At 45.6% G+C, this 9,672-nt stretch overlaps 1 protein-coding gene across 3 annotated transcripts; it reads left to right on the top strand.

The window, feature by feature from the left end:
* The first annotated feature begins 885 nt into the window (after positions 1-885).
* Skida1 (SKI/DACH domain containing 1) lies at positions 886-8,482 on the top strand. Of its 3 annotated transcripts, none has more exons than XM_069990486.1 (2): positions 886-1,007; positions 1,957-8,482. In XM_069990486.1, the coding sequence occupies exon 2, from the start codon at positions 2,070-2,072 to the stop codon at positions 4,917-4,919; it is 2,850 nt and encodes a 949-aa protein (XP_069846587.1). In that variant the 5' UTR covers positions 886-1,007; positions 1,957-2,069; the 3' UTR covers positions 4,920-8,482. The 3 variants fall into 3 exon arrangements, with proteins under 3 accessions (XP_069846587.1, XP_069846586.1, XP_069846585.1); XM_069990485.1 differs by lacking the exon at positions 886-1,007 and adding an exon at positions 1,666-1,792 and having other exon boundaries at positions 1,960-8,482; XM_069990484.1 differs by lacking the exon at positions 886-1,007 and adding an exon at positions 1,666-1,792.
* Positions 8,483-9,672: the final 1,190 nt, after the last annotated feature.

The raw sequence follows: 9,672 nt of genomic DNA, 5'->3' as shown, positions 1-9,672 counted from the left end.
AGGAAACTACCTTTTTGTACATCTGATTCCTGTTTTTAATTTTTTTTTGTAATTTTTTGTAGCTATATCTGCTCCTGCTAGCCAGACCAGAGCAGGGGGAAGTTGGAACTTTTGAATGTGAAGAAAGAAATTATTGTAATTTTTTTTCTTGCAGGCTCAGAAATATCCGTTTATTCTTTAACCACACGGATGTATCTATTTTTGGAGGAAGAAGGAAATATATAAATGCTTGGGTCACATTTATGCTGTAAGCTGCAAACACCGAACAGTTAAGAAGATTTTGCCGAATTCTGCACAGCAGCCTTGGGATCTTGGTAATTCAAGTGGGTCTTCCCACTGGCTCTCATTTGGCAGTATTTTGGATATCCGTGAAAATGACAGCAAATTGTGCCTTAATTTGACTTAAGAAGAGGTCAAACCATATTGATATTCATCCAAAGTCATTTTGTCCAAGTAGATACTTGGCTTTCATGGAAGAAGAAGGGGGTAAAAAGGCAACTGTGGAAGATTCACCTAAACTATCAACCCAACCATCATAGACCACTGAAATAATCTGTACCATACATCAACACTTTCTTTTCATTGTTACTACGTAAAACCTCTGGAAGCACCTTGGGCGGTTTACATTTTCTTTTCTTCACTGCAGGAAAAAAAAAAAAAAAAAGTAATCTGCTCCCTGGAATTCTGATCTGTGGTGAACAGGACCCTGACGAAGGCTGTACTGGAGACTCTAGGAAGATCCCGCCTCCAATCCAGCCTGGTTAATTGTGAAAAGTGTACACATTTCTGGCTTATCTATGCTTTGTTATGAGTCTGACGTGAACCTACCTCCTCCCCACCCCACTCCCCCAGCAGAGAACCGAAATCCAGTTGAATTGTGACAGTGTTTAGAAGCTGGAGCCTTGAACTGCTTGCTTGGTCAAATAACTTTGTATCTGGTTGTAAAAAGGCATTTCAGAGGGGGGAGACAAAAAAAAAAAAAAGGAAAATCGAGAGAAATTCCAAACGTAAGTCTGTACTGGGGTGGTTCATCGGGCGGTGTAACTTTGGAGCTCCCAGTCGGTCTCCTTCCCCACTCCCATAAGGGAAATACCAGGCTATTCTGCACATTTTCTCTTAAGCTCCATTTTCCAAAGAAAAGGGGGTGGGGTATATGTATTTGGACTTGATAATGTTTTTTTTAATGCTTTTGTTTGAAACGATAATAGCTGTATTGGTAAAAAATGCAAATAAAGCAAAAAATAGGCAATATTTCTTTAAAGGGGAATATACAGTGGCTTTTTTTTTTTTTAAGCGTACACACACTGCCTCTTTTGAAGTCTGTGAGTCAGGCTGTTTCTGAGCTCCGATAGTTTAATGGAAAGATTTATATACCGACTGTATTATTTACTTTGGGAGGGGAGGTGGCAGTATAAGGGTATGCTAATTAGTAGGAGATTTTGGGGGGAAGGGGTGGAATATCAATTTTTATTGCATCACCTGTCAGGAGTGTCCAATCAGCGTTGGCTTTAGGGGAATTAATTGATGAAGGTGTCTCCGGACGAGCTCACTTCACTCTGTCATTTTATTTGTAGCTAAAGCAGCGGCGGGAATAGCAGCTGCATTTCTTTTCTCTTTCTCCCTTCACATTCCATTATCATAGTGCTCCAATGGAGAAAGAAGGAATAGAGCGGCCCAGGTACTGATCTGCCTGGAGGACTCAGACCAACACCACACTGGCAGATCAGAAACCGGATGGTTTTTTTCCCTCTTTTGCAAAAAAACGAAAACCAAAAAAAAGAGCAAGAATCAAGTCAGTGTAATTTCATGGTGTTTTGTGTGTGTGTGTGTGCGTGTGTGTGTGCGTGTGTTTTGTTTTGTTTAAACCTCCTCCCCCCCCACCCCACCCCCCCAATAATTTCGCCTAGAGTTTGGCACTCCCTTCGCCGGGAATAACAGTCTTTGTTATTTTATTAGCAGGATGCCTTGAGACACCCGCAGCATCTGGCGGAGGATTAACATACATACATGTGTATGTGCGCGTCACGTATATATTTACTGCAAATGGTGGGGATCATTTAGTGCCCGAGATGGGAGACCTGAAGTCAGGTTTTGAAGAGGTGGATGGCGTGCGGCTCGGCTACCTCATCATTAAAGGAAAGCAAATGTTTGCCCTCTCCCAAGTCTTCACAGATCTGCTGAAAAACATCCCGAGGACCACCGTGCACAAGCGCATGGATCATCTGAAAGTGAAAAAGCACCACTGCGATCTGGAGGAGTTGCGGAAACTCAAGGCCATCAACAGCATCGCCTTCCACGCCGCCAAATGCACGCTCATCTCCCGGGAAGACGTGGAAGCTCTGTATACCTCGTGTAAAACCGAGCGAGTCCTCAAGACCAAGCGCAGAAGGGTCGGCCGGGCCCTGGCCACAAAGGCGCCGCCGCCAGAGCGCGCCGCCGCCGCCGCCGCCGCCGCCAGCCCCCGCGCGGGTTTTTGGAAGGACGAGCACCAACTTTGGCGGGGCCTGAGCGGAGCCGCGCGGCCCCTGCCAATCAGCGCGCAGTCCCCGCGCCCGGGCGCCGCCGCCGCCGCCGCCGCCGCCGCGCGCCCCGCCGCCCATCTACCTCAGATTTTTAGCAAATATCCGGGCTCTCACTACCCGGAAATCGTGCGATCGCCTTGCAAAGCCCCTCTAAACTATGAAACTGCCCCGCTCCAGGGAAACTACGTCGCCTTCCACTCGGACCCTGCCTACTTTCGGAGCCTGTTGTGCAGCAAGAACCCGGCCGCCGCCGCCGCCGCCGCCGCCGCCGCCGCTGCCGCCGCCGCCGCCGCCGCCGCCGCCGCCGCCTACTACCAAGCCTCGGCGGCAGGGCCCCAGCCCAAGGCGGCGGCGGCGGCGGCGGCAGCGGCGGCGGCGGCGGCGGCGGGCGCCGGGGGTCCGGTGAGCCTGACCTACCGCTGCAAGCGCAAGCGCGGGGGCGCCAAGGACTGCCTGCTCGCTCCCCACGCCGGCGCCCGGCGCCTGCTGCTGCTGCCCAGGTCCTACAAAGCCAAGGCGGCGGCGGCGGCGGCGGCGGCGGCAGCGGCGGCGGCCGCGGGGGCTACGTGCCTGGAGAGGTTCCATCTGGTGAACGGCTTCTGCCCGCCTCCCCACCACCACCACCACCACCACCACCATCATCACCACCACCACCATCACCGGGCCCAGCCGCCGCCGCCGCATCACCACCCCCCTCCCCACCACCGGCCGCAGCCCCCTCTGGGCAGCTTTCCCGAGAGCTGCAGCAGCGACTCCGAGTCCAGCTCCTACTCGGACCACGCAGCCAACGACTCGGATTTCGGCTCCAGTGTCTCCAGCTCCAGCAACTCTGTGTCCTCGGAGGAAGAGGAGGAGGAGGAAGGAGAGGAGGAGGAGGAGGAGGAAGAGGAGGAGGAAGAGGGGGGCAGCGGGGCCTCTGATTCCAGTGAAGTCAGCTCAGAGGAGGAGGAGGAAGAGGAGGAGGAGGAGGAGGAGGACTCGTCCACCGAGTCAGACTCGAGCTCCGGCTCCAGCCAAGTGTCAGTACAGAGCATCCGCTTCAGGCGCACCAGTTTCTGCAAGCCTCCCAGCGTGCAGGCGCAGGCCAACTTCTTGTACCATCTGGCCTCCGCCGCCGCTGCAACCAAACCCGCTGCTTTCGAGGATGCCGGCAGACTTCCCGACCTCCAGAGTGGTGTCAAAGCCGAGTCGCCAGAAGAGTGGAATCTGCAGAGCTGGACCCCCAAAGCGTCTCCGGTGTACTGCCCGGCCAGCCTGGGGACTTGTTTCCCAGAGATAAGGAACGATAGGGTATCTGAGATTACATTCCCACACTCTGAAATTTCCAGTACTGTAAAGAGAACTGACCTGACCATTAACTGCCTGGCAGAGGGGGCCTCTTCACCTAGCCCAAAGACAAACAATGCATTTCCACAACAAAGAATACTCCGAGAGGCTAGGAAATGCCTACCAGCAACTCCTACGACACACTGTGCAGATAACAGCACAATAGCTGCTAGGTTCTTAAGTCAGGATTCTTCACGAGCAGCAGCAAATTCAGAAAAAGATTCCAAACTCCCTCATTGTCCCGCATTTGCTACGGGTTTGCCCTCTTCTCAACCTGATCCCGAAGTGGAGGCAGCAGTAGGAACAGCAGCAGTAGCAGCAGCAGCTGCTGCTGCTGCTAAAGCAGAGACCCCCTGCTCTGACACGGGCGACAAGACATTGCCATTTCTGCACAATATTAAAATCAAAATAGAAGACAGTAGTGCTAATGAAGAATATGAACCTGATCTTATCACAAATAAGCTAAAGTGCGAGTGCAATGATACAAAGGGTGAATTTTACAGTGTGACTGAAAATAAAGAGGAGGACGCCTTGTTAACCACAGCCAAGGAAGGTTTTGCATGCCCTGAGAAAGAAACTCCTTCCTTGAATCCACTGGCTCAAAGTCAGGGCCTTTCATGCACTTTAGGTTCTCCAAAACCTGAGGATGGGGAATATAAATTTGGTGCCAGGGTGAGAAAAAATTACCGGACACTAGTACTGGGAAAACGACCTGTCCTTCAGACTCCTCCAGTCAAACCAAATTTGAAATCAGCTAGAAGCCCTCGTCCTACAGGTAAAACTGAGACACACGAAGGAACACTGGATGACTTTACAGTTATAAACAGACGCAAAAAGGTAGCCAGCAATGTAGCATCCGCAGTGAAAAGGCCATTTAATTTCATGGCAAATTTTCCTTGTCCACCATCACTCATTATTGGGAAGGATGGGGATTTGTGGCCTGCATATTCCTTAAACACCACTAAGGATTCCCAAACTCCTCACAAGGCCCATCCTATATGGAAATGGCAGCTGGGCGGTTCTGCAATACCTCTTCCACCTAGTCACAAATTCAGGAAATTTAATTCATAAAGATGTTTTGGAAGATATTTTCTTGAACCACATTACCTTCCTTTTGTTGTAAACTGCACAGGATGGTTTGTACAAGTCCATTAATGGTGTTACACCCCCTTTGGAGTCCTGGTTTATCGCATTTTGAAGACAGAAATCGGATTACTTTTTTTTTTTCCATTGCGGTTTTTTTTTTTTTTTTTGGAGTAGGGTGGGGGTGGGGTGGGAGAAGGGTTGGTTTACATACCACAGACTACTTCAGGCTAAAGACTCAAGTAAAACTCAGTTATTATGGTAGAGCTGGAACACTTTACTGTTTCAATGCTAATAATGCACCGGTACCTCAATTCAACTGCTACAAATAAATGTCAAAAGGTTGAATAATAAATATTACAATGAGCCATTAAGTTTATGCACTAGATTTCAGACCTGGAAGTGTAACTGTTAATTCAGTGAAAGTTTGTTAGGTTACATGGTTACACAGTGAGGTAGCAAGAAGTTTCTGTGAGCCCAAAATGTAGTTTTCAGGAGCTCTTGTTTGTGGGGTGTCTTTTTCTTTTTACTCCTCTCATTCGCTCTCCAAGAGTAGTTGCACTTAACTTTTTGTTGTTATGTGGGTTTGTTTTATTTTTTGTTGGCTTTTTTTTTTGAATGAAAAGATGGGGTATGAATCTTGATTGAATGCTGATTTAAAAAAAAAACTGCCTCATATATAATAAGTAAGAGAAATGTGGCATTGTATTTTTTTAAGGATGTGCTTTTACTCTTACAGCCACTCCTTGCAATTGGAAAAGTCCTTTTTGTGTTCTCACCCAAACATTTTAAATAAGATGACTGTTACTTTGTTTCCTGTCCATCTTGTGATCTGAACATGACTCTTCAAACTTTCAAAACAATGAAAATATCTCTCTTAATAGCAGGATATTTTATGGTCTAACTCTTCATAATGACAAAGCCGTAAATAACAAATAAGAAAAAGAAGAGTTAGAGTTGTAATACCCCAAATTAAAAAACAACAACAAAAAAATCAGTTATTTCAGGGCTTTTCTGGTACCAGAACTCAGGCACTAGGATTCTATTATCTTATTCTTTTTTTCTGCATCTCTCTCAAACTTCTGTTTTCAGACCATCCTGTGCATAGAGCAGGAGAGTTTCTACTGCAAGTGACAATCAGAGGTGACTATCTATATTTGCACTTAAAATCAAAGCAGTTCAACATGCAAATGGCTAGGGTCTAGCCCTTGGTAAGGGCCATGCTGGTATACTGTGTTGTGATGATGAGAGCAGTAAATCAAAATTATGGAAATTTGCACTGTTGAAAAGCATGCTTTAGCTTTATTTTCAATTAAAAAACACTGTTTAAAATTCCTGGTTCCATACATTTCTACTTATTCCAGATTCAAGGACGGTTAACAGGAATGAATGGTTTTGTTGACATTTTCACTTGTAATGGTTTTGCCTAAAAGACATGCATTTATTGGGTCTAGTGTTTTGTTGCAATACTTTGCAACTAGAGCCAGTCAGGTTCTATCCATGTCCCTGGTACATTTTTTGTTTTGCCCCCAGATAACAAGAAAACTTTATAAACTTTGTTACAAATCAAGTTCTACAAGGTTCAGATTTATGAAAGTGAAGCAGACAGAGATAAGTTGTTCTTGTTGTTGTTTTAATTGAAAGTTAAATCTTAACAATTTTGGGGCCACCAATTATGTATCTCAGATCTTTGCCATCTTGAATCTAAGAAGTTGCATCTATAGATCATAAATCACAAAGCAAAACAAGGCACCACTGAGATGTGATTAAGTCACTATTTCTCATGGAAATTCAGCCTATATTCCCTCTTAACCTTTTAATTCCTGCAGCCTTTGAAAATTTCCTTTTGTCTATAAATGCTGCAGAAAGATCTGGATGGTCTCAGCTCTAATTGCTGTATATGCTCTGTGGTTTTCCTCTTGTTTTAAAGGACAGAGGCCCAGTATACCTGCATCCACATATACTTGGATGGAGTAAACAGATGTTTTGAACTGCCTCCCTTCCTTTCCTTCTTGAATGTTGCCAGATGTAGGGTCACTGGATCATTTTATATTGGAATGGTAGATATGGTCAAAGCAAAAATTTGGGGGATGTCATCCTTGAATTCATGCTTGTATACAATTCCAAAGACCAGTCAGTCCATGTTTCAGTTTAAAATCTCAGAAAGCTAAATGACTGGCTTTTTAATCTGAGATCTTTCCTCTTTTGAAGGCAATACACAATTTAGGTATAGTGAGTTGTCCTGGAAAACCAATCTATAAAAAAGTGTGACACACATAGTAGGCATCAGTAATTTCTACTCTAATCACTGATGTCATAAAAGTTCAGAGTAGGAGGACTACTATGTTTAGACCAGTGCTTTCCTTGTTAGTGATGAACTCATTGTCCCTGAACTATAAATTGAGAATATATTTGAAGACTACAGATATTGGGGGTGGGGTGGGGTTGTAATTTGGAATACGTACAAATTAAAACAAATATACCCTATGGAGTGTCTGACATAAAATATCGGCCTTCAGCTTTGACACTTGGTCTCCAGCCCTCAGAGAATCAATAGTTTCAGTTTATAGGAGCTGGAGAATGAGCAGTATGGAGGCCGAGGCATTCCAGAGTGATGGCATCAAAAGGAAAAAAATTCAATAGTCAACACAAATTTCATCCCACAGTACTACCAGAAGCCAGCCAACTACAGCAAAACCTGAGTTGGGGCTTCTGTCAGGAAAGTATACCAAATAGTGTGCAGGGACTTGTATGTGCAAGGTATTCTTTTAATTCCTGGTACTCCCATAGCTGTTTTTCCATCCTGCTGTGGGAATTATTCTCAGTAAACTTTATTCTATTTCAGTTTTATGATTAATGACAATATCTACATTTTCCTAAGCTGCTATAAATGTCCCATTTGTTCAAATGTTAAGTAAGCCTTATTGAGGAAGAAACAAAAGTTACCTCCGTTGATAGATTGCATTTTTACATCTAAATGTTTTCAGGGAATAGATTTTTTTTTTTAAAGCACTCTATGGCTCCAGGGTTACTGATTCCTGTGTCTAAATTAGCTCAATATTCACAGACATGAGGAAAGCCTTTTTCTCTGAGTTTCTGGTGAAACAAACTCATTTTTGGTCTTCTATAAAAGTAATTTCCTGATAAGACTGTGAACTGAAGATTTAATTATTTTTTTAAGAGATGCATGCACTCTCTTCTTCCATAGTCAGGTTATCTGTCTTTAGAGAAAAGGCAGCTTGCTCCCTCCTCCTCCCCCCCTCCACACACACTATTTACTTTTTACAGTGGGTGTTCCTTTCTACTGGCTTACTTGGTTACAGTGAAGTAATCTCAATAATGGTTGTTTATTTGAAAATCAACAACAAGGAGCCACCACTAAACAGCAATAATACAAAGTAGATGGGCTGGTGTGTGGATTTTTATCTTATTCGTGTCTGGGTGATTTTCAATGGTTTATAAATTCCTCAAAAGTTTTAGCCAACAAGAATTGGGTGGGGACTTTCTGCTGATATGAGAATGATACTTTTGTTTGCATGCAGGAAGAGATGTAGAAGAAACTAATTCCTCAAAAGCATTTTTTTCTTTCAAAGAAAATAAAACCAAGAATCCTCTATGATAATTTTTTTTCTTAAAGAATAAAGTGTTAGCATCTAAAAAAGAAAGAAAATGTGGAGAGTTTTGCTTCACCTTGAAAACAACTTCCTGTTATAAAGGATGTGAAAAGAGGGATTTCCCAGAGCCCAACTAGAATTCTGTGTGTATGTTGGGGAGGGGAGGGGTGGAATTAAAGGCTCACTATCAACTAACCTCTGGGAATTGGCAAGAAAGAACTAACTGGGTACCCACCTTAGGGAGTACTCCTTTGTCAGTGCGGTCACCCCCAGCATCTCCCCCTTGTCTCCAAGGAAGAAGTATTTTTAATGTTAGCTTTGGTTTTAGTTTGCTCCCTAGGCCAAAGGGCATTTTACAAACTAGCTTGGGGGTTGGGGACCTAGGACAGATCCAAGGATTGGGGGAGGGCTGCATTTTACCTGTTTGGCAGGCCCTCTTTTGCTTAAAAAAAAAAAAAAGAAAGAAAGAAAGAAAGAGGAGGGGGGGGAGAGAAAGAAAGGGGGGCAGCTATCATTCTTTGCCCATACCCTAGGCCCCTGCTACTCTCTCACTCCTTTTCAAACTGTGGCGGCCTCACAAGCTCCTACTTTAAAAGGCCTGAGATGTTTTGCATGAAGCCCTCACAATAGGGGTTGAGGGAATTGACAGTTTCAAAAACAAGGCGTTCAGTCCTTTCCAGCTGCCGGCCTCGCTCTCTCGCACCAACTCCTCGTTCCTCTCTGCTGGTGGCGTCCTCCGAGGCGCACGAGGTCCCCCCCACCCCGCCAGCCTGCGCTCTGGCCGGCCCACCCCGCCCCCGAGCTGTGTTTGTAAACAGGGGTCAGTGGCCAGGGGCTGCTGGCGCGGGCTCTGGGCCTAACGGCCTGGGAGGGAAGGCAGGGGACAAGTGAGCAGGCCAAAGGCTGCAGGCAAAGAGCTAGCCTGGGGGACAAGAGGGATTCAGGGTCCTTTTCTCCCTGGCTTGCTCCCCAACCATCCAGCTGGGGTGAGGCTAGGCCTGCAGTGACCCAAGGCACTTTTGAACTCTCTGGCCACCAGCAGAAAGATGTTTAAGTGCCGCCATTTTGCATGGTGGCAAACAAATTTCTTTGTGACTTGTTCCCCCCTCCCCCTCCCGATCTTCTAG

The sequence above is a fragment of the Dipodomys merriami genome, unplaced genomic scaffold, assembly GCF_024711535.1.
Source record: "Dipodomys merriami isolate MVZ:Mamm:240054 unplaced genomic scaffold, mDipMer1.0.p SCAF_4, whole genome shotgun sequence".
Classification (NCBI taxonomy): Eukaryota; Metazoa; Chordata; class Mammalia; order Rodentia; family Heteromyidae; genus Dipodomys; species Dipodomys merriami.
The sequence above is the reverse complement of the archived record's forward strand: the minus strand, read 5'-3'. Positions and strand labels throughout refer to the sequence as shown.